This window comes from Notothenia rossii (genome assembly GCF_949606895.1).
Source record: "Notothenia rossii genome assembly, chromosome: 7".
Lineage (NCBI taxonomy): Eukaryota > Metazoa > Chordata > Actinopteri > Perciformes > Nototheniidae > Notothenia > Notothenia rossii.
Window position 1 is genome coordinate 27,146,860 of NC_136905.1, and position 25,596 is coordinate 27,172,455.

The 25,596-nt window shown below is 40.9% G+C and overlaps 1 protein-coding gene and 1 long non-coding RNA gene across 2 annotated transcripts in view; both read left to right on the forward strand.

Annotated features, from left to right (window-relative positions):
• Window positions 1-8,654, forward strand: part of LOC307013716 — a 30,924-nt gene extending 22,270 nt beyond the window's left edge. Inside the window, exon 3 of the long non-coding RNA XR_013801027.1 lies at window positions 8,174-8,654. This is a non-coding gene — a long non-coding RNA (uncharacterized lncRNA). The remainder of the gene's footprint in view (window positions 1-8,173) is intronic.
• Window positions 8,655-11,682: 3,028 nt separating this feature from the next.
• Window positions 11,683-25,533, forward strand: LOC307012983 (catenin beta-1). Its single transcript, XM_079640196.1, has 17 exons — window positions 11,683-11,847; window positions 18,970-19,020; window positions 19,644-19,868; window positions 19,981-20,234; window positions 20,322-20,560; window positions 20,918-21,119; window positions 21,249-21,393; window positions 21,527-21,630; window positions 21,800-21,934; window positions 22,092-22,295; window positions 22,499-22,657; window positions 22,829-22,948; window positions 23,264-23,414; window positions 23,544-23,665; window positions 23,893-23,953; window positions 24,356-24,606; window positions 24,905-25,533. The coding sequence occupies exons 2-16, from the start codon at window positions 19,008-19,010 to the stop codon at window positions 24,568-24,570; spliced, it is 2,349 nt and encodes a 782-aa protein (XP_079496322.1). The 5' UTR covers window positions 11,683-11,847; window positions 18,970-19,007; the 3' UTR covers window positions 24,571-24,606; window positions 24,905-25,533.
• Window positions 25,534-25,596: the final 63 nt, after the last annotated feature.

The following is a 25,596-nucleotide window of genomic DNA, read 5'->3' on the forward strand; positions in this document are numbered from 1 at the left end:
GGTAATGCACGATGGTTGAGTGAAAAGGCTTGACTCGGTAAAAACTAAAATATAAAAGGCTCACAAAAGATCCATGGAAACAGTGCAGCAAAAAAAAAAAGGTGTCCAATTTTTCTCTGCATTTTTAATTCTTAACAGTGCATATTTGAAGAGCTGAACTAGAGTTCCTCTCCAATACAATTTTCAATTATCTCCCTCTCTGTATTATGTTTCTATTCCTGCAGTCCTCCTTTATTTATCATTAAGCCGAAACGCTTAATCATGCATTTGATGTGATAATTAGGGAATTTGATGAGGATATCGAGAATGATTTAATTTCTAATAATTAAAACATGTATTCAGCCTACATATAATAATCTATCTATCCATCTCCATTATAAGATTTTATATTTTGCTTTGTATCATCATTGGCCCGGGTTCGACTCCAGATCCACCGAATATTATTCGTGCATTTGAGGATGGATGTCAACTGTCAATTATCGTAATAAAAAATACAGCAGAACGGGAGACAGGCGGGTTTTGTGGACTGCTGATGACACTGTGTACGTGTGGTGGAGGATATCAGTGCTGCAGCAGCAGGCTTCAAAAGGTAGCCGGCGGCCAGAGGAGCTGTCGTTATAAAACCTCCACCAGCAGCTCACAGAAAAATATAGCACACAGGATTTTTGTTAGAAATACCTCAACTATTTTATTTTCTGAGTTTATGAGAGTAATTATTTAGATTTTCAGTTTTGTAACAACGAATGAAGGTTTATTTATTTTGTTCTTCATGTGTTGTCACCATATAGAAAGAGTGTTAGTTTGTCCCTCTGTCTGCAGGACAATGTCCCCATTCTGAGGAGAGTGTGAGTGTAGTGTTGACACATGTTAGTGCTGGCTGATTAGTCGAAACATAAAGGAACACGCAGCTCCACCATCACTATTCAGCCATTTTGTCTCCCTGTCTGTCACACCGGCGGAGTGGATGTATGTGTGTGTGTGAGGCTTTTGTTAAGGTAATGCCGAGCAGAGACAAAAAGAGCGAAAGGAGAAGACACCGTGAAAAATGACACAGACCACAGCCGAGTCCCAATGACCAAAGGATGATTTTTATTTTTCCTCTAACGTCTGCACCTATACCATTTCAGTCATTTTCCCCTCGAAAGTCTTAATTGTATCATAGCATGCACATAGTTAAAATAAAGTGTTTTAATGGTAAATTGATTGAAAGGTGTTGTGTGGGTCTGTTGTCTTTTGTCTCTTAAGTGGATTAGGAGCGCGGTCAGGGAGACAGACAGCCAAAGTGGCAACCAGGGCCGTTGTTTACAAGCTTGTGTCGCCTCGGTCGCTTCATGTATTCATACTATACTGATTTTTTTTTTCCTCCCAATTTTCCCACATCGGCTGGATGGAGTTTGTTCAAAATCATTGTGTAATCTTTTTGATGAGAGCACGAAAGTTTACACAGTCACTTCTTCCTTATTTACAGACATTTATACATTTAAAGCTACCTGATTATTGCTGCAGGTGGTCAGATGGGATTTTATGTAATCTACTATAATTATAAAAGGTTTAATAGCAAATAAAATGCCAAATTCCCTAATTATTTGTATTTCTGCTTCCGGTCTTTGACATTTTCTTTTTTACTTTACCTCAATGGAATTTCTTTTTTTGGAAACTGAATGCAAAAATCCCAAAGAAAAATTCACATTTATTTTTAGTTCAAGCCAAAATAATTTGATTTATATGCTAACTGGCCTCATATCAAATCCTCTATTTATTGACATATTTCCCAATAATGTAGAAAGTTGCTGAATATATCATTTTAGCATGCTTATCAATATACAAGGGATGTATACTGTATATAAAGATTAGTCACAATATCCAATAATAAATAACAAGATAATATTTCTTAGAAATGATCTTAGTGAAAACAAGTAACTCATATCAGAATATCTTAATATTAATTCAAATCAAACTCAATGTCATGGAATAATAGAGATTTATATTACAACAAATAAAAGTGGCAGTACAAAATCTAGTCTAGTAAGAATACAATACATATCACTTAATAGTAGCATACAATAATATTCAAATCTATTGCAACAATTAAACTTACAATGTTGTGTTTTGTTAATACTTCCAATATGTAACCTTCTAATTGCTTGAATAATAATAAGGATTATTATTTTTTACTAGAAATGATGATGATGATTATTATTATTGCCTATATATTAGTTCGGTATATCAGCAAATTGAATTGTCACTGTTTGTTTTTCCAACTCTTGTGGAAATGTAAAATAATAAATTGTATGCAATAAGTAGGATTAACGTGTTTGAACAGCATAGCTCCCCCTCTGGCTTTCAAGTGGCTTAACATCTTTAATGCTCCTCATTTGATGGAGTCACTTTGTGTGCAAAGGAAAATGAATGTTGTGATGTTAAAGAGTGGCGTAAACTCTCTTTCTCTTTCATTTGTTATCCAGTCTCTAATTCAAACATCATAAAGCAGCAGAGTGTTTTCTTGGTTTCACCGCATATTTAGTATCTTATTTTTCGCTCTTTCCTCAACACTTATTTTGGTTGACATTAAACATCAGCATGCTAGCATACATCAAAACATGGATGCTAAGCAATCACGTAAACAATATATGATAATTGATGTTCTTTACTTGATTTTTTCATTTCTGTATAGAAAAGAGTCCTCAGCCTATTCAAGTCTACTGTCATAGAGATATATATATAGAGAGTCAGAAAGCCATAAATTGACAATAATTGGGACGGAAAATATATAGCTTCCGCTTTATATCAGTATATTCAAAGAAATCATAATTAGAAGAATTAAGCTTCATTCTCCCTTAGCTTTCATAGTCATCATCATGCAGCATATTGCTTATCTCTGCAGATAATAAACACTCACATCTTTCAGATTTATTATCATAATGAACCGTATTTCTTATCTCTACAGGTAATATACGTCTATATGTGTACACTTAACCTTGCCAACCAAAATGATAAGATTTCAATAGTTTCTAAAGTGCTGTGAATTATTTGACGGTGTGATTTACCTTCAAGGCCTTTAAGGCATATTATATCAAACAGCGTGTTGTATTATTATTATGTATTTTATAATCTTCTGAAAATGATTTTGATACTCACCGGCGCATCTGCGTGTGATGGCGTAATCTATCAGTTGTGTTGTTTTCTATGTATATATTCTTTGTATATTTAGTGTTAGCAAAGATTATGTGCAGTGTTTTTGTTGGCCTTTTCTATCATAAGAATAGCATTTTCTGTAGTTATGCATCAAAGATAAGCATTTAATCATCTATTTCCGTGTCACACTGTGTTAGAAGTAACCGATTATTAACATATAATATTCATTATTTTTTCCTTGCTTGCAATTTTGTATTGAGGCTCATTAGCTTTCAAAATAAGTTTACATGTTTACTATGCCTGTTTAATACTAGACAGAAGATCATTAATTTTACCCACCCAAGAATCTAATGAACACATACAAACAACAACACAAAGCCTTTGTTTGTCTTGCAATACTACTAATTGAGTTGTAGAAAAAGAGATCAGTGTGAAGGTGCACAAAGTCTATGACACCATTAAGACCACTGTGTGTTAAGCCAAATGATGTTCTAACATTGAAAGGAGCGTCTTCTCCTCACCATTGACTCTATCGACTCCATTCAGTCCTGTTGGCTTTGACTGAGACCTGTGCTATGAGCTGCTATTCATGTCCAACCGTCTATGTAAACAGAAAAGTGTCGTCCTGACGATGTGTGTGAGTGTGTTTGATAAAGTGAGTGTGTCTGCCTTAGCCTTTTAATCCAAGGTTTTAGCATTTGTTTATATTTCACTCTTTCTTTTTCTGTCAGAAATTCCCTACACACACACACACACACACACCCCCCCCCACACACACACACACACACACACACACACACACACACACACACACACACACACACACACACACACAGTCGGTCAGACCTACGGAGGATCAGTCATGCTAGAGGTCACCCATGGGCCGCCTTGACATTGTTGTCTATAAGCTGCTTTTGGAGCAATAGGAGAAGTTTAAAGGACAATTCCTTATAGTTTGTACAAGAAAAGGCTTTCTCTCACATATCACCGTGTCAGTGCACGGGGCTTTGTATGGAAGGGGGAGGGCGTCAATTCATTCTCGGTTCAACCCTTTTTCAACTGTGAATAGAAGGTGCAATTGATTTGCTAATGGTAGAGTATTCACTGTTAATAAGATGGATATAACAGCCTTGTCCTTCTCCAAATTAAAATGTTTGCAGGAGGATTGGCTTCCTAAATTGATTAAACTGAAGGTGAAGTGGAGCCGGCCGTGCAGGATGTTGTTTTATTCTGCGGAAAGATGGTTTGAGATAAATGTGATACAGCTCTTTATGGCTATTTTGTTGCTTGAAATTGTTTAGGCTAACCAGATTGTGATTATTGAATGACTGGAAATATATGCCACATCATTTACTAAATGACCGGGAATGTAATCTATGCTCTCCTCCTCTCAGGCTGCCATTATCAGTGTCCTCTTTGCATCAAATGTATTTACGTAAAGACTTCCACATGATTTAATGTTATCATTCTAAACATATTTAATTTGCCTGCTTCAGTTCCTGTATTTGTATTTCCATGAATGTTGGCTTTACCTCTTTTCTTTCACTATTATTGTAACATAGTGTGTGTTTGTATTTTGAAATGGGATTTTGTTTATCCTCAGTTCACACCCTTACGCTAAACACATTTTAAATACATGTATTATTGCTTGAGTTGTCAGATTAATGTGGGCAAATTAAATAAATCAGTTCATTTTTATTATTTAACACATAAATGAACGAGTAAACTAAATGTATATCATTTTTTCCTCCTTTCGTGAATCCACCAGCTGCTGTAACATGCAATACTGGCTGATATAATTTTAGCATTGCGAGATTTATGTTTTCAATGTTTATCCATCCAAACTAAACAACATCTGCTATGTCATGACTAAAAATCACTATTTGAAATTGCACTTGCCCTGTAATTTCACATTAAACTAACATTTGCGCTCTTGCGGCTTGTTTAAAATGATATCTTAGTTCATGATGATATGACAATAATAACGACAGTCGTTCGGGACATGCTGTGTGTGTGACACAAATGGCACATAAATCCAGATGTGACTGGCTTTAATGAGCAGCTGTTGACAATAATCCAGCTGATAAATGACTTTTAGAAGCTTTAAAGCCTCCAGCTCCACTATCTCTCTGCATGTGGAGTTTTATTTGAACATGACATCATGAGATGTAATGAAATATCAGGGAGCGGTGTTGTAGCTTAGTGCAGCAGCCGCATATTCACAGTGTCGTGTTGATTGAAATCATGGGCATGGCCTCCCTCTCCGTCTGCAGATCTTGCATTAAATAAAGTGAAAAAATGGCAGTTAAATTGTCGCTGAAACAGCTGTAAACAGAATATGTGCTCTTCCTCCTTTATGGGCTTGCTTTGCTAGTGGTCTCATCTTTACATTGCAGTAAAGGTGTGATGTTTCTGCAAGAAATCTCAGCATGATTTTCCATATAGATCTATCGGTTTCAGCTGTTTCTGACTCCGAGACCCTCCGTTGCAGTGTGTTGCCTCCCTGTCTGCGCAGGAGAGTGCGGGATGGAGGACTTTTACCATGGCAACCACTAATGCAGTATAGACGCAGGGAGTGAGCCTCGGCTACCGCTGCTACAGGATTCGTAGAAGGCAGGTGAAATGTCATCCGGGCTGCTGTTTCAAATGAGCAAGTGCTGCTTTTGATGGTCAACTCTAAATCCCAGATGGCTCTGCTTTTGAAATGAGGTTCCTGTATTAGTTCCGCACCACTGCATCTTTTATATATTCTGTTTCTTTTCAGCAGTTTGTAGATGGCTACAGAACCTCTCCACAACATGGCTTCCTATATTGCATTATGGCACCACTTCCTTTTTTTTCTATCTCAGCACCGCCAATATTGTCAAGTGTCTCCTTCACATTGTTTCCTATATCGGCTTATTCTGCCCAATCCTCATAATCCTACTGTAGTCTGAGTCAAATATCAGGTTCCTGCAGTGTCCTCTCACCCTCTAGGATGTGATTTCTGTATCTCCCCTTCCTCCTCATCCTCCTCACACACTGGATTACAACTGGGTGACTTTGAAAAAGTGACAGCTAACAGGTTGGCGTTGAGTTTTGATTAACGTCACTTTCTGGTTGATAACTTGTCATGTTTTTGTCGTCCACATTTAAAAAAAACTATTTCACCAGTTTCTTTTGCGAATAAGGTGATGGTTGGATGATGCAATGTTTGCATTTCATGTGTAAAAGAAATGTTGCACTGAAGCAAACTAAATAAAATCCCAAATATACAGATATTACATTACATATCATAATTCAATTACCCAAAGCGACTTACATACATTCAGTATTGTGGAAAATCCCCACAGGAGCAATTTGGGGTGAAGTGTCTTGCCCAGGGACACAACGACATGCTGACTGCAGGGGGACTCAAACTTGCTATCCCCTGATTTGAAGTCCTGCACACTATCCACTGAGCCACAGCCTCCCTATCATTGAATTCACAGACTTTTGTATGCTACGCCTCATTTTCGAAGTCTAAAGCAATGGAATCTAACATTATATTAATAACAAACCATATTTTGAGAAATAGGTGCAGGATACATTCACAGATTGACATCTACCTCTCTGCTGTTTATTTAAAAAAATGTTTGGGTGGCCCTACTGTGTGGGGGAAATTTTTTTCAAGAAGGGCATGAGTCACGAGAGTGTCAGTCTAAGACAAACGTTTCTTCCATGCGGCCGTGTCTTAAGCGCTTCCCTGACCTGCGCTGCTGTTGCTGTGTGCGTGTGTCCCTGTGTGTTGGAGGGGTGTTTGTTTTGTCTGCCCCTATGTATAGCTCTGTCCTGCCCCTTTCTTTCACAGTTAGAGAAAGGAACCACACCCCTCAGGCCTCGGACTTGTGTAAGTGTGTGTGTTGCGTTCGTCTCTTGGGATTTTGGGACATCTATTGCAGTCACTGTTCCACAACAATAGCTATGCAACTCCAAGTACATACCTCAACATAATAGAATAAACATAGGAAATTGTGTGGGTATAATATGATTTACATGAAGGTACACAGGACAAAAATACCCATATTTGGGAGCACACTTTCTTTCTACACACAGCATACAAACATCCATATAGGATATTTTCAAGGAAACACACTCAAAGATAGAGGCATGTGAGTGCACTTGCACATAAATTAAAGAAAATGGCACATGTGTCAATGCAAGCACACAAGATAGTGTATACACATGCGTATGTAAACACACCGAGTTGGCTTTAGCCAATAAGAATAGAGCTTGAGTGTGACCTGTGCTTCCCTTGTGAAAATAAACCCCCAGGGAGAGCAAACCCTGCCTGTTTTTATGTGTTTGTGTGTGTGTGTTATTTCTGTTATCCTGGGCTCTGTGTTATCATGGACTCGTCCTCTGTAAAGCGAGAGCAGAAGGCACACACACACACATACATTCCGTTTCCTTACAAGCATGCATTAAGCAGCTTGAGTGCTCAAGTCAGGATAATTGTTTGTTGTGTCAAGGTGTGTGGTGCAAGCTAGTAATTATGTATGCAATCCCCAATGGTTTACTTATATGCACTGGTCTGTATTATAATTTGTAATCTGCTCTAGCGCACTTCTGTTTTTAATATATGAGACACACATGGAAAATATTTATTCAGTCAATATTAACACCTTGGCAAGGTGTTAATATGAGTGTTGTCAGACCAGTTCTATGGACAAATTATGAAAGATGAAGGCCTTATCCTTACCTCGATGAACACATTTATACGATACACTGATTACTTTTAAAGGGAAGTGACCTGCATGGTGCATGATTTTGGATAGCAGCCAAATATTACCAGCAAAGGTGCACAATAATTAAATCAGTATGAAAAATACATCTAGAAACCAATCACATTTTCTGACTTCTTAGAATAAATGTTTATTGTACTGTAAATGAAGACAGATTTATAGTGTATGAACCGGTAGTATGCACATGTCAAAAATGTGTCATTACAATCACATGCTTAGTCGAAAATAGGCTGTCTTGATGTCCACACCAATCTGAATCTATCAATAAATTGCAGGTGTACATTCTCGTCCAGTGACCTCCTCACACTTCCATGAAGGAACATGGATCCAGCTGGAAGAATAGTGCGGTGTGGGCTCCCTGAAGCGGTGCAACGGCGGGTCATTGGAGAGCCACTGCAATGTGTTTGGGAACACAACAGTCCGTGTTATTTCAGCCCAGCCTGTTGGATGAAGGGCCATTTCACAGGCCTCATGGATTAATCTTTGGCAGGATCTCTCCTGGATCAAACAAAATGGATGTTTAACCTCATGTGTCCTTCAGCTTAGAGGTATTTTGTTATAAACCAGGATAGAAAGGATTGAATCTGACCCATATTAAGGTAATCTTCACACACTTGTAAATGTTTTGGAACTGCCTCCCTATGAAAAGATAAGAAGTGTGTGTACAGGTAAGTACATTATGTAACATTATGTTCCTTTAATATATCATTCATTGCATACAAAAATGCATTGATAGGACTCTGTCCAGTCTTCCAATGCACCTTTTCAAAAATAAAATACTTTTAAATATTCAGTAGTGTTGTAGTTTTTTCCAACTTTACTTGATAGCGAACTGTGAAAAAAAATCAAAGATTTATTCACACAAGTGGTATCTTTTTAAATGTGCAGATGTCATTATTACTACATTTTGCTGTTCCCATTATGCTCTCTTCCCGCGCTTATTATGAACTGTTTATTATATTAGCCTGATATATTACCTAGTAAAATTTGACTGGAGCAGTGATTGATGAGTCTAAAAATAACAAGCATGGTGTAATTTTACATTTAATTACAATATATTTAGAAGCATTATAGGCCTGGACATGTATGACTCGGGGGTCACAAAGAGAGGTACAGTATATGGGGACAGTGGTTATGTCTAAACTTTATTGTAGGTCCAACTCTGTAACCGCAGTATTGCACCATTTCTTGAAACACTGTCAATCCTCCTCTGTCTTGGTTTAAAGGGACATTTTCACATGATTTATTTATTGGGCCTTTGGTATAAGTACCGGCAATGTGTGACAGAAATAACACGCGGTTCAGATTAATAATAAATGTGTCACAAAGACATTTACGTTTTGAAAGGTCTGTAAACAGTGGAGTAAAAGATGTCTGTGTTTTGATTTATGATGATTTAGCACAGTTCCATCAGATACAACTCTACAATGTGCAATATAAATTCAATGGGGACTAATGAAATACACTGCTTTAAATATATGCTCTTGTTTTTGTGCTGCACTAAATTCAAGGTGGGGAACAATAAACTTGATATATGAATCATAAAAAACAGTAATAATTAACATTTATGCTTTAAGCATTGTTTTGGAAGTGTTTTATTTCTAGAAATGGTTGAGGTTCACAGGTTGACATGTTTGAAGGAATAAAAACAACATAAATACTGTGAAATATCAAAGAGTGCCCTTTTAAGTGTGGACTGGGATAAGGACAATGCATGTTCTCTATGGCTAGAAATTAGAGAAAATATTCATGATATTAATTTTACCCACAACCCCACAGGTTTGTTTTCTATAATATGGGTGCATGCATTGCTAAAATGGTAAGTATTGAGAGGAGAAGTGTACATCTTCTTCAATCAACTCATATTATATGCCTTATTTGAAAGCTTTTGTTCACCAGCCTGTTTCCTCACCATCTCACTACATCTCCGCTGATATGTGTTTTGGAACACTATCAAAATATCTGCAACCCAGAGTGTTACGTCATCCTGTGTACTGGAAGTCACTCACTGTGCCATGATGTCATACCTGTTTCTGTTTGGCTGTATCAGCATTCTTCTGTGAAATCACGTGGCTACAGGAACCGAGCAATTTGGTTTTCACAAATCATGGCTGTATATCAAACTGACTGACTGCAGTAATTCCTGCTGTGGTTTGAAAGCCATTAAAAATAAAAATAAATCACTCTCAATTGCCGTAATATTTCTATGTTGCAATCAAATGACGCAGTGTGGACTCATTCTAGGTCATGTGTCACATATTTTGTTTACTCGTTTAATAAAATGCATACTGTGTATCACATTCAGCACTGCTGCAATGACTGTTTTGAATGTGAGTCTAGGTTTCAGGTAACTTATTCCACCCCCCTACCATCAATATTGGTTCATGGAATAGCCTGTAGCCATATGACAGAGGACGATTTTACCTTTGTTTGCCATTCACATAGTTAGCTGTAGATTTAAGTGCAGTGTAAAGGTAGCAAATGAACTGCTCTCTATATCTTTCATAACGCTGAGATTAAGGGACAGAACACACCAGAGGACTTGTAATACATATTTAAATATCCTACGTGGCCCATCTACTAAGTTACTTATTATTGAGCCAAATAGAAAGTCATTTGAAAATGAATAGCCACAACTCTGTGATGTCAGACTAAAGGGGAGATCACACCACTCACTTGAAGGACCTTGGCTATGCCCATAGATCACTAATCATTTCTAATGCCTGAATCTGCTTTTCAATGAAGCCAAGACAAATTAATCGAACAGTAGTTTTTTTTTTAGTAATGCATGCATTGTTTGATTATACATAATACACTGCCTGAACTCTTTTTCTCACAGTTAAAGCATGGAAACAGTTGTGATGAATCACTTCCTTGAAATATTCCCTGAGCGTGTGAGATGTTATCTTATTCACAAACAAAGACATTTAGTTACAAACAACTATTCACTGACAATCACTGACTCACACATTCCTCACTTACACAAGCCTGCTGACTGACTTTTCTTTGCCTGTAGGCTAATTCACAGGGTTGTGTTGAGGAATCTCACAGCCAATGAACTCCTTGCTAAATGTACACACAAATTACACGAATTGAATGGCCAAAAGCACAAGGGCTAAACAAGGCCACTTCTCAAGACCACTGACATCTGACAGAGCTCCATTGTCTATTTATTGACTGGCAGTCTTTTTTTTATAGTCTAATAAAAAAGCTTGTTGAGTTTTTGATGTTTGCACTGTTCATTATTGTATCTCATGTTGTGACCCTTGCCCTCCTACAGCTACTTGAGTAATACAATGTATGGTGGCAAAAATGAAACTCTGACTTTGCCACTGAATTGGTGAAGTATTTTTTTTGTACTCATTTCATCTGGGTCAGCTGACAACTGGTTATATGAGTGATGCTGTTTTAATTTAAACTGTCACTGTTTCATAATATTCATAGTTGAAGGAAATTATGCGCTTTTTCAGTCCAAAAGGTTTAATTTAGGGAAAAGGAATCGGATTTTAATTTTGTAGTCTACCGGAACTTCATTCAATTGTGTATCCATACTCGTGCCCTATACATTTATTGTGGCTTTCCTTACTTAAATAACTGAATCAACACACACAACCAAGGCATGTGGTTATTGTTGAAGATAATCGAAGTAGATGAGTGTAAGAGTCATAGGAATTTCAAGCTTGGTCAGACTCAGATGTAAGTATCTATTTTATTCTAGCGCTCGGCAGGATATTAAACCACTGGAGGTGTTCTTCGGTCTATATAGATGCGCCGCCATCTTACATTTTCCAGTCACTGCTGTTCCGGCCAAGTCATTATTCACTGACTGCGGAGGGAGTGGACGAGGGCTCCCGCTGACGCTCGCCTTCACATTATCCTCGACTTTTTCCATTGCTGAGTGTTTTAACCCTGCAGGACCTGAGTGGACGGACTTGCTGTGTTGACAAGGGTAGGCTTCAACCTTAAAACTATCGGCTCCACTCAGTTTCTCCCTCTTCTCCTGTGCTGGTTTCCCTGCATGCCAGCAGGAATGGGGACTGTTGTTGTGTGCGGCGGCCGGTCGGGATGCTGCCGCAGCTAGCGAGCCAGCTGCTTTCACGGCAGATATTTGGGATACCAGCCACCGCCTAATGGGAACATACCTATTTCACAGACGATACTAATTGTACATTATTGTAGAGTGGTGTTGGGAAAGCTAAACAGTAGTTATCAATACGACAAATGTGTCCAATGGATTATTTGGCGTTGCATTTTTTCAGGAATTGGGAGTTAACGCGGATGTTGTCGTTGCCTGTTTGAATAGTTACCGTTAGCGAACGTTAGCTACGGTTAGTTAGCTAAAGTACTATTAGGCCACTTGTGCTGCTGGACACATTCCTCCATCCTGACTCATGTTTGCTCGACTTCAGTTTCGCCTGTAAGTCGCTTGTTTTTGCAGCTGGTTTAGCGGCACAGTCAACCTAATACGGGGTGAAGATACGCGCATGTGAAGGTCGCTATATGGTGGTTGTGTGTATAGCCCTACAAGTTAAAAACGACGTTAATTAACCTTCATTAAAGTCACACACTGGCGAGAAGAGTAGTTTACCGTTATTGCTAACATTTCACCAAGTTATTTGAAACTTCGTGAAACAGTTAAACTTAAATATCGACCTTGCTGTGGAAAGAGTGGCATACTATTGTTATTTATTCAAGCTGTTTTTTTGGTCAATGGCCCCTACGTGTGTTTTCCACTCGTCCTTTTAAACAAAGACCGACAAATTCCTCGCAGCCGCTGTGCTTCGGGAGGAAGGCGAGGAGGAGCCAGGGTGTGAAATCTGAGTCAGTGGTGTTGGAAAGTCAGGGGCAGCTGTGGGGGAGAGGGGGCCACGATCCTGCCGAACGTTTATCATCTGTATAGTTAAAAAGGGGATATGTTTTTTGTTTGTTTTTTATTAAATGTGATATTGGATAATTGTCTCTCCGCATGGTCTCCTTGCCAAGCCAGATGTTTGCTTGGCTGCTGCAGAAGGACAGGCGGGTCACTACTTAAAAAAAGTTATATAGGCTATTGCCATCCTGTCGATACTGGGAACGATTTGTTGTATTTGGCTCAAAACGCATTCGTGGCTATATTTCCCACGCCATTGATTACGGTTTTATTGAAAAAAGTGAATGTGGGGACGATGTTGACTTCTCATCCAGCGGTCCCAGATGGATTTAGTTACGGATGCTCCGCAATGAAACAGCTTTTATTGTATTTATGAAATCACCTTTACTTATCCAATACCACTATTCTCCATTGTTTTCACCCCCCACAAAAGTGTCACACGTTGTGTTTTTCGTGTGGCCCCTGTGTGAAATCCCCGATCAGATTACACAATGGAACAAAACACCGACAAACCCGGCATCTCGTCAGCAAAATTATCTTTATTTGCGTTAACATTTTTAAGACGGAAGCGTGGGTGTAGGTTACGAGACCGGTAGTGGTATTTCTGTGGTGATCCACTTGCAAAAACACTATTACCTTGAACCTTTCTAGTGGTGTGACATTACCTAATACTGTAATACTTCTCCTTTTTGTGCCTAACTGCATTTACGTAGTACTCTAATGCAACATGTAGGTCGGGAGCACTTTTTAAAATGTACAAATATATATGGTGGTTTTATTTAGATTCTTTTAAAAATAAAATAAAGTATCAAATTGTGGAAAATATATACAACGATTTTGTTAAACATATATTGGCGACAATTATTTCAAACCGACTTTTTTTTTAGGAATGCATCTTTAAGGATTGTGTTTTTATATTAATCTCAACCTTTTTAAATACCCCCCTCCCTCCTTTTAAATTTTTACATAACTGATTCTTATGTAAATTGTTAAGCACAACAGGGGAAAAGTCACCCTTGTGTAAAAGTTGTCTGGCTATTTCCTGGAGCTCCTGTTCCTCCATCAGTATCCATCATTTAGCAGTTGGAAACAGAGCTCACACTGCAGCGGCTGCAGGCATGGAGCTCATTGTGTTGTTATCAGCAGCAGCAGAAGAGAGTGCTGACCCTGCACATTACAGGATGGCTAACACCGCTTGTACCGATAATACAGCTGGTTTGGTTCATTAGCTCATATGGATGTATTGAGCTCGGGGTTTTTTTTTTCTCCAGAAGAAACGGACCGTCAGGTTTTTAGATGGATGTATCTCTTTTGAAGTTCTGTTTTCAATAATAAAAAACAAATTATTCAACTCAAGCTTAGTGTATTTTTAACACAATCATTTCGTAGTTATATAAATGCCACAGCATGCTGGAAAGAGGCTGTACAGTTGAGCCAAAGATGTCCGCAGGGCAAAATGCACTTTAGAGGAAGTCTTCGAAAACTGATTAATTATTTTAATGGTAATATGAGACTTTCTTCTTCGTACAAGGTAAACCTTGAGGCTCAAGCAAACTCACTTTGTTGCTCAAGTTTGCTGACAGAAGCCTTTTTAAAAAAAAATATATTTCTAGACAAAATAGGAGTGGGGAGTTATGTGCTTACCTGCTTTGAATTCCTATGAATAAATGGATGTGCTTTTGAAACCTCCTTTGATTGTTTTTATTAGCGATATGATTTCTAGGGTTACTGCATTCCCAATTTCATCGGATAAAAGGTGTTTAGAAGTGCAAGATTTCCCACATGGCTTACATATTCATTTCACACTTGCTTAGCTAGCTTCTGATGTGTTAATTTAATTGGTTAAAGTTTGTCCTATTAGTCTGTACAGTGTTTCCCACAGCTTTGAAATATACTTGGGGGGGTGGTGGTGGTACCTGGGGGGGGGGGTGCAACAACAACATCATTAACCTTTCTGTTGGTCGCGTGTTAGCAGACACTTCAGACCATGGCAGAGCGAACAGGTACAGGCAGGGCCCATAGTGATAGCCCTATAGTTTAAATCTACTACCCACAAATAAACATATTTTTTTAAATGGGTTAAAAAAAATGGTAAATGTGTTTAGGAACCTATCAATGTGATTTTAAGTGGGGGTGGACCTCAAATCCTCTAGGGGGGTCCGGGGGCATGTTCCCCCGGTAAGATTTGTTAAATGTTGGAGTTAAATGCATCAATCTGGTGCATTTTGAGAGGAAAATAAAGAGACTAGATATATGGGAACACCATATGAAACAGAACTGTATACATTTCAATAATCATAAAATCAGGGCCATAAACAATAACATATCCAATATGAAAAAACACTGACACCCTCAAATTTTAATATGTGTTTACCCACTGAGAACTTAGACTAAGTTAACTATCTAAACACTCAAGAGTCCTTTACCTCACCTGAGCTGAGGTTATCGTGAGCTTGAATGACACACAGAGACCAATCAAGGGCTTTGATTTATGATCTGTATGACAGTGGCCATGTCGGCAGGCCACATCATGTAGACAGCCAGTCACCCTGTGTGAGGCAGGCCACTTAACAGGCCAGGCCATCGGGAAACCCCCCCGGTCCTCCCGATGGCCAGTCCGGGACTGGGTACAGGAGGCGTAGAGCGAGGGATCATTGTCCACAAGTTAATCGATCGCAGATGGCGTCGTGGTCGCGGACGAATAAAAAAAAATATATATATTTAAAAATAAACCTAAATGTGTGGCAAACCCTGCTGTAGGTGTCACTGTGGACCTGCACTAACCTACTAGTAACCTCCTATTTTTAGTGGGGTCTGGAATGAAGTCATATTGTGATAGTTGTCTGGAATCTGTCCTGAATGAGCTGCACTGTGTGCGATGTAGCATGATCTACATGTGGGGAATCCGGAGTGCCCTATGGTTCCTGCCTGTTATAGGACACACATGAAGTCTCTTGCAGGAAATACATGTTCCTGATGGTTATAATAACAGGTCCTAGCTGTGCTTCGTCCAGCTTTGTCTACAACTGTTTATGAGTTATATTCACGGTGCTCTAGATAGATTCAGCCTATTGGACTGCATTGGTCCCCTTTTCTGTGAGGCGGCATAACCCCATCAATTCATAACCCCCTCCTCCCAACAGTAGTTATTTACACATAATACACTCTGGCTCTCAATGTGAACATCGTGTTATTCATTAATATATTGAGGGCAGGGTAACGGACAGAAGTACACTATTCCTGGCAGTTTGTCCTGGAACAGTAGGTCTGTCATTTGAGTGTTGACCTGGGCCAGCTTCGCTTCATAAAGTTGTGTGTGCGTGTGAGCATGCACTTTACTCCCCATCTACATTTACATCCTTGTGGTCCAAGCTGAAAAAAAGCTTCTTTGATGGATCTCTCAAAGCATGGCTATATGTGACATTCTGTTTATTCTTGTCATCCCACATACTGCTAAGGACTGTAACTGGTGTGTCACTCATTAGTCATCTGGTTTCAATTGTATAGATTTTGACTCGACCGGGCACCGCTCTACATAATAGATTTCACATCTGGCTTCAAAGAACCTCTGGTTCAGAGTTTCTTTGGGCAAGCTGCTAGCCTGATATCAAACGTTTACTGTAAATAGTTGTTTTTGTGTTTTGACACTCGGAGCCTAACCGTTAAGATAAGGCTGCCATTTGTCCTTCGCAATTTGAGACCAGACTTTTTTGTTTGTTTGCCTTTTTAAGAAATCACTGGCTCAGTTTCCAATGCCAGATGTTAAAAACCCACATTTTCCATGTGAATGATAAATGGTTCCAATGTGCCCTTTGATTGTACGTTTGATTTGTGTGCAGCCCTGCATGGGACATATGGCTCCCATTAAGGCAGGGCTAGGTTATGTGAGGGCAGAGCTCGGAGGATGGTGTGTGAACAGTGAATTAGAGTTGGTGCGCTTGTGGTTGGAAGCTGCAGTCTTGGAGCCTGACTCAAGATTTTGTTTTAATGACACAGCTGAGCTCGGGTGGTGTGGGCGTGAGAGGAGGGAAGTAATTCCGGGCAGTAGTTTAGTTATCATTGAGTGTATTTTGCATTTTTGGCACCATATTAACTCCACAAACTCATGCGATCGTACCAGACTGAGTTTTTACCACTACATGCTGTCCGCTGTGTATTTCTATACGTCCACTTCTGTTTAAAGGGCGTTTAGTCTCGTCTTGTGCTTTGTTTTCATTTGACTCAGGGTTATCTATTTCTTTTCAAGTACAACTTTATATTTAAACTTTCTTTTACACAAGTCTCCAAAAAAATTGTCTTTGCCGTTGAATGATCATACATATCTGTTTGTGAACTTCTCAAACAGACTATATTAAATCTTAGCAGGACACTCAAACCAAATAACGCAAGGTGACAAAAAGGTCAATAACTGTAAACTCTGCAAGCCACACTGTGCAGCCTACCTTTTTGTTTTTAGAAATATCAGTATATTTTGACGGCTGAAACGACACCAGACTTAGTTTTTATTGCTGAGAGAAGCTAGTATCTACCAAAACAATCACAGTGATTGATCACATCACAAACTACTCCATCAGCCCGTTTACCGCCAGCAGCTCGCACTGATATCCCAGAAGGGATGTCGCCCTGATATCATCCCCTTAACATTATGAGTTCATGTTAATGCACTGTCTGGCTGACTTAATGATCTCTTTGGCAGAATGTTGAATGTCCTGCACAGTACCAATCATTACAAGAATAATGGTCTCTTTCAGTGGCAGAGTTGCTTTTTTCCATTGCGTTTCAATTATAACCTCCAAAATCTGAAATAATTTCCCTACATTCAAATTTCAGTACGTCTCTCTGAATGATCACAAAGAACTCTGAAATATCAAATGATAGTTTTTCATGGCCATTTAAAAAACACCCAAATCCTTGTTGTAGCCGTCACTTCATCTGACCTCTCAATGCAGTCTGTTGCAACACGCCGTGCAGCATAACGTGGCTGCTCAGAACTTTGAACTGACGTATACTTTTGATGATAAAAAGCCAAAGTTGTCTTGTTATTAGTTGAATGATCATATTAGCTCATAGCAAACAGACACACGGTCAGGCACATCATTATTTTCTCCAGTACTGCGGTTGCTATGTCAGGCAAGAGCATTAATGTTGAAGCAGTTCATGATAGAAATGTATAGATAAATTAATGTATTTAGTGTTATTCTACAGTGTATTCATTTGTTTTCTCCACATTGTATCAGTCACATTAACGTCCCATTTAATAAAGGCTTTTGGAAAGACTGTCTAGCCTTGTATATTATGTTGACTGTAGAGAATGAAGAACAAACGTACTGTGTGGGCAGGTCTAGTTTTAACTCAGGTTAGTTCACTGCAGGAAAGTCTGTCTTGTTGTTAGTCACTGTACTTTCTCTAGTAAGGTATGATCTGTTCATGACGCGTTTGTTGCCATACTCGTACCTTCCCCCGGTATGTTTAGTTTCATAGCATGTCCTGACTAGTGAGCTGTGATTGAAAAGGATTTGGTCTCCATTTCCTGTATTATTCATCTTGGAATAACCACAGATGTACTTTCGCTAGGGCTTGAACAAAAAGGATTTCTGATTACAAATATACAGCCCTTGTTTCTGTGTCTCATTTTAGCCAGGATTTTCTTCTGCATTTTCCCATTTCCTGGTAGTTTGTTTGTATTACTGTCAAAACATTTATTCTTGGGTATGAGTTGGAAATACCTCTGATTAAAATGTCCTTGTTTTTCCCCTGAATGAATCCCCTCTCCCTCGCTCTACCTCTCTCCTGCCATCGCCAGTGTTTACTTTCCTGCAGAGTGGTTTCAGCTTCAAAGCCAGTGTAGGAATGCGTATGCACCCCCCCACCCACGCCTGCCTCTTTCTCCCCACCCAATGCTCCACTTCCCCTGTCCTTCCTCACCTAAATAGTTGATAGCCTCAGCACCTAATGCTGGCTTTGTGCTGCTGTTTCCACGCCTGGCTTTAACACAAGAAGATATCCAAGGAAGGGAGTAGGCAGGAAAGGAAGGAAAGTCACTTGCCTGCACCATTTGCTTTTTCAATAACACTGCCGTTGATTCTAGTAATTGATATCTTAATGTTAAATGTAATGTATGCTAGAAGGAAAGAGTGTAGGCATGATGGAAGTGCGAGATGCTGCAGAGGCAGTTTGACTGACTGCTTTTCCCCCTTTCAGATCAGGAAGCTGTGTCGGCCACGGATTGAGAAAGGAACATGGCTTCCCAGGGTGAGTAAATAACTTTCACACACACACTCTTTCACCGCCTTGCTCTCACTAGCTCCGGTTTCATCATTTTCTCTGCATCTCTCTCGCACACACTAGTATTAAATGTGTTAAAGCTTGCAGCATTTAACACGGCCTCTTCTCCTCGCCCAGATTTATGTTCTCATTAGAGCAAAGTGAATTAGTTATTGATTTCAATTGGAAACTCAGAGCACATGTAAAACCAAACGTTATGGTTGAAGGGACTGGTACATCACACTGTTTAGTCTAAACCTTTGGGGTAAAGAATGGCGCAGGGTTAGGAATCAATTACTAGCAGTGACAATGTCCTTAATTAGGTCTACATTTAAACTAAAACTGGATTAACCTGTGATTACACTTCCTGGAAACATTGTGTAGACATTGTTGGCTTTAAACTCGAGTTGTGCTTGGAAATTACAAAGCTGACAAAAACAGTTTTCTGTATTGTGATTGTAGTAAAAGATAAACAAGAATTTAACCTGGAGTACCAAATTGCACACGGTGTACTCTTATACTCGGCTACTTCATACATGGTTAGACTGACTTTTCTAAATGTTTTTATGGTTGTGGTTGCAAGTTTTACTAATGATTTCTTCTGGTTCCAGCTGATCTGATGGAGCTAGACATGGCCATGGAGCCAGACCGTAAGGCCGCAGTCAGCCACTGGCAGCAACAGTCTTACCTGGATTCAGGCATCCATTCAGGGGCCACCACCACTGCCCCTTCCCTCAGTGGGAAGGGCAACCCTGAGGAAGATGATGTGGACAACCAGGTCATGTATGAGTGGGAGCAGGGCTTCAACCAGAACTTCGCTCAGGAACAAGTCCAAGGTAGGTCATGTTAACCATTCGAGGAGATGACAGTTTACCGCACATAAGACATGTATGGCCAAAATAGCAGCTTGAATTCCAATATAACAGAACCACTGCCTCTGATCTGCAGACATAGATGGTCAGTACGCCATGACGCGTGCCCAGCGGGTGCGTGCAGCAATGTTCCCTGAGACTCTAGAGGAGGGCATGCAGATCCCCTCCTCACAGTACGACTCGGCGAACCCCACCAATGTGCAGAGGCTGGCTGAGCCCTCGCAAATGCTCAAACACGCTGTGGTCAATCTGATCAACTACCAAGACGACGCCGAGCTGGCAACCAGAGCCATCCCAGAACTCACCAAACTGCTCAACGATGAGGACCAGGTAGTTGCCCATGACAACTGTGGCTCAGTATTGGCCCTGAATTGTTTTTTATTTTTCCTCTCCTAACATTGTGTCTGTCTGCTCCAGGTCGTAGTAAACAAAGCGGCGGTGATGGTCCACCAGCTCTCAAAGAAGGAAGCTTCCCGCCACGCCATCATGCGCTCCCCTCAGATGGTGTCTGCCATCGTCAGGACCATGCAGAACACAAACGACGTGGAGACGGCTCGCTGCACCGCAGGGACACTGCACAACCTGTCCCATCACAGAGAGGGCCTGCTGGCGATCTTCAAGTCTGGAGGAATACCAGCTCTGGTTAAAATGCTTGGGTAGGTGAAAGCAGTGTGGAGGAACTCGCTTCTTGTGTATCCATTTATTTGTACCCATCAATACAGGAAGGCAGGGTCCTGTGTGCTAGGGTGTTGCCACTGTCTGTGAATTGTAAGAAATATTGTTATGATTTTGATGAGAGTATTATGAAAACATAAGCACCATTTTATTTGTCTTAAATGGCTACCTTATGGTACAGTTTCTCATCAATTGTGAGAAAAATGTGATAGAAACTTGCATTCCACTCAACAAAGGCAGAGCATGTGGAGAGGAAGGACCCTTTGAGGAGCTAATCAGTTTGTGGTTGTGATTATTTCCCATTGGGACAGTAATCTAATAAGCTGTTTGTTCTGCAGCTCACCAGTGGACTCTGTCCTGTTCTATGCCATTACCACCCTCCACAACCTCCTCCTGCACCAGGAAGGAGCCAAGATGGCTGTCCGTTTAGCTGGGGGTCTGCAGAAAATGGTGGCTCTGCTCAACAAGACCAACGTCAAGTTCTTGGCAATCACCACTGACTGTCTCCAGATCCTGGCCTATGGAAACCAGGAAAGCAAGGTGAGGAGTCAGAAATGTGCTAAATGTGTATACATGTTGCATTATTATGTGTAAGATCATCCACTGGTGGTACATTGATCTCACTTTGGTACATACACTAACCTTGTTGTGCTTTCTCCTCTTGTGTAGTTGATTATCTTGGCCAGTGGTGGCCCCCAGGCATTGGTCAACATCATGAGGACTTACACCTATGAGAAGCTGTTGTGGACCACAAGCCGTGTTCTCAAAGTTCTGTCGGTGTGCTCCAGTAACAAGCCGGCCATCGTAGAAGCCGGTACGTTTGGTCTCTTAACATTTAAAGTCAATATCATGACACGTATACTTTCCTTTTTAGTTTTATAGTGGTTTTTCCCACATGGGCTACTAAATAATAAATACATGTTTTCCATCTTTTTCCCTCCCCCAAGGAGGCATGCAGGCTCTGGGACTCCACCTGACAGACCCCAGCCAGAGACTGGTGCAGAACTGCCTCTGGACGCTCAGGAACTTATCAGATGCTGCCACCAAACAGGTGATGAGAGAAAGTTTCTACATTACCTCAGGAGTATATGTTTGTCCCTCTGTGCTCATTTAAAAAGCATTTCTCAGCAGAAAGATTATAAACGTGTATGTATTCATCTTACTGACAAGCTCTTGATATTGTGCCTTCATGCTAACTTCACAATTGTGTCTGTCTCCAGGAGGGGATGGAGGGTCTCTTAGGGACTCTGGTGCAGCTGCTCGGCAGTGACGACATTAATGTGGTGACATGTGCTGCTGGCATCCTGTCTAACCTGACCTGCAACAACTACAAGAACAAGATGATGGTCTGCCAGGTGAGAACACGCACACATGAACTGTTTTCAAATTCTCTCATCTGAACCTTTTCACCAGAGATTGCATCCTATATGTAGTACAAATGCATAACATATATTTTACATTTAATATTATCCACCCAATAAAAGTGACATCATGCCATCCACCCCTCTGTAGGTTGGAGGTATCGAGGCGTTAGTCCGCACAGTGCTTCGGGCCGGAGACAGAGAAGACATCACAGAACCAGCTATTTGTGCGCTGCGTCACCTCACATCACGACACCAGGACGCTGAGATGGCCCAGAACGCTGTCAGACTGCACTACGGCCTGCCCGTGGTGGTCAAGTTACTGCATCCGCCATCACACTGGCCCCTCATTAAGGTACACACACAACCACTAAAGCTGTGTTTCCTGTCTTTATTTTAAATCTCATTGTTTAGCTCCATCTAATGTATTTACAGCACTTAGTGGATCTGTTTTTCACTCTGTTATGCTATATATTATTTAAAGTTATAATTGTTCTGCCTAGTTGACATTTAAAAAGGCTTAATTGACATGAATATGTAAATGTGTCTGTCTCTCAGGCCACAGTGGGTCTGATCCGTAACCTGGCTCTGTGCCCTGCCAACCACGCTCCTCTGAGGGAACAGGGGGCCATCCCCCGGCTGGTCCAGCTGCTGGTCCGAGCCCACCAGGACACACAGAGACGCACCAGCATGGGAGGCACGCAGCAGCAGTTTGTGGTGAGCACACACACTCGGAGACACTTTGAACACACACCTTCACAATAAACATTAACATGATTTATTGGACATTGAGTCATTTATTTCTTTGGCCCAGGATCATGGTCATGTTGTGGAGCACAAGCATCGTCTACATTAGTACCCCAACTCATTGAGTGTTTGTGTCATCAGGAGGGAGTTCGTATGGAGGAGATAGTGGAGGGCTGCACAGGAGCGCTCCACATCCTGGCCAGAGACGTGCACAACAGAATAGTCATCAGAGGACTCAACACCATTCCACTCTTTGTTCAGGTAAGACAAAAGTTATTCAAATGAAATAATATTAAAAAAACGTGGGGTCTCGTACTCAGTGATGTGCTCTTAGGTAAAATCATTTACATAACTAAATGTTAATCTTTCCTATCATTTTTGATTGACGAGAGAAACTGTGAAAATATAAATGTTAAAGTCATGGCAGTTAATAATAAAAAAAAAAAACGGATGCTCAAAAACGTTAAATGTATTGTACCAACTGTTGTGCTTGAAACTCTGCTTATCGCCTCCTTTCAGATAACATGTGAGTACTGTGGAGGCTGATGGTTGTGTGTTTGTTCTGTTTGTGTGCAGCTGTTGTATTCTCCCATTGAGAACATCCAGCGCGTGGCAGCAGGCGTCCTGTGTGAGCTGGCCCAGGACAAAGAAGCCGCCGAGGCCATCGAGGCTGAGGGAGCCACCGCCCCGCTCACAGAGCTATTGCACAGCCGCAACGAAGGAGTCGGTATGTTCACACACACCTTCTAGATGAGGCCTACACTATAGCTGTTTGCATGTTCAGAATAGCCGGTCCAGCTGATTCTCGTCACCACGGTAGCTGTTTGCCTAACCTGTAAACCCTCATCTCCCTCAGCCACCTACGCTGCTGCAGTTCTGTTCCGCATGTCAGAGGACAAACCCCAGGACTACAAGAAACGCCTCTCAGTAGAACTCACCAGCTCGCTCTTCAGGACAGAACCCATGGCCTGGAACGAGGTACGAAGCCCCAGAATCCCCTCTGTTTTCTAACTGCTAAACTACAGGTTTTTAAAGCGTAAGGCAGGCCTACAACCCTGTGCTAAATGTATATCATTAGTCAAAACACAGGTGCTTGTGCAGCAATTTAGATTTTAAAATGAAAAATAAAAGCCTGAATAACTCGTTGGTCTTAACAAAAACTGCTGGTACCCGGCTTACCCTTTCCCCTCTTTATTTCTCTGCAGACCGGAGACCTGGGACTGGACATCGGAGCTCAGGGAGAGCCTCTGGGCTACAGACAGGAAGGTGAGTCACCTCTTCACCTCTGACTGGCTCCCTCTCTCCCAGGACCAACAGGAGGGACAGATTTATGCTGATCAATAGAATAAGGGGCGAGGGTTTGCTTTTTTATTTTAATTTCTCCATTCCTCCAGCACTAACCACTTTAATTGGCTCTGGACCAGACAAATAAAAACAAAGGCGTACAGTTTGTAGATGTGTTAAGGAACACTTTGGCCACTGCAGATGAATCTCTGTTGGTTTCAGTTGAAAGCGCCTCACTGATTGGTTTGTGTTTTGTGTGCTGGAGGATGGACGTTGTGGTGTTTGATTGATAATACTACTGTGTGAAGGCTTGGTTTGTTAACATGCTTCTAACAACTGCTCTGCTCCCCCTGCCTCTCCTCCACCCACTCCTTCCTCCCCCAGACCCCAGCTACCGTTCCTTCCACTCTGGGGGTTACGGAGCAGACTCAATGGGCATGGAGCCCATGATGGACCATGACCTGGTGGGGGTCCACCACCCCGGCCAGGACTACCCCCCTGTCGAGGGGCTGCCTGACCTGGGACACGCCCAGGAGCTGATCGAGGGCCTGCCGCCCGGCGACTCCAACCAACTGGCCTGGTTCGATACCGACCTGTAAATACCAAGACCAACATTACACTACACTTTCTACTAGGTAAGAACGTCCTCCCAGCAGCGCTGTGCTCACAGAAGAGCGAGAGGCATTTTTTGGGATGTAGCAGCATGGTGGGAGGTTTTCTGGATGAAATGGGGGTCGGGACTCGCTCACTGATGAGGCTGCTGCATGTTCAGACTGCTCCTAATTACAAAGCTGTGTGATGTGGTGTGTGTGTGACGTTTGATCTGTGTGTGTGCGGTCGTCACCAAATCCTGTGCCCTGTCTCCTTCCTCTCACCTCTGGTTTTCCCCTCATTCCTGCTTTCTTCTTCTAACGCTTTCTCCTCCCTTTGCAGCTGTATCATGTGATCTGGATGAACCTGCATCGTGATTCGCCCATATGGAGGAGGCGGGTTTTCAGGAAGTGCCTGAAGGAGACTCAACAACAGCAAGCAGAGTTTCTGTCTATGGAAACTCCATTGGGACAAACTAGATTAAAGTGCGGTTCTGTTCTCTCAGCCTGACGGAGGGCTGACTTCAAATCCTGACGTGACACGGATTTGATTCTCAACAGTTTTTGAAAAACCCTTTTTATGTACTTTTGTTTTATCATTTTTACTTCATTTGGTCGTTTTACTTTTTTTAATTTTATTTTCTCAAGTCTGTAAGGTACAAACTGACTCTAGCTTGCTTTTTTTCATTACCCTGAATTATGATATTCATCTCTTGTTTTTGCAGTTCATTGTATTTTAAGTCTCTGGTAGTGTTGAGGTTTTTTTTTTAGTGGTAATGCTCCATCCAAGAAATGAATCTGATGACATTTTAAAAGGTGTCCAAACACTAAAGTTAATCAGTTGAATTGTATTCTGATGATCAAGTGTAACATTGTGTAGCTTTTGTATAAAAAAAAAACATGAATTTGAAATCATGGTCCAAATATCAAGCTATTTTCTTGCTTTAAAGATGGACACTGATGTGTCTCTGCTGTTCCAAAGGGGGTGTAGCTGACCTAGCTGGATGGGTGTGGCTGTGGAATGATGGGGAGGAG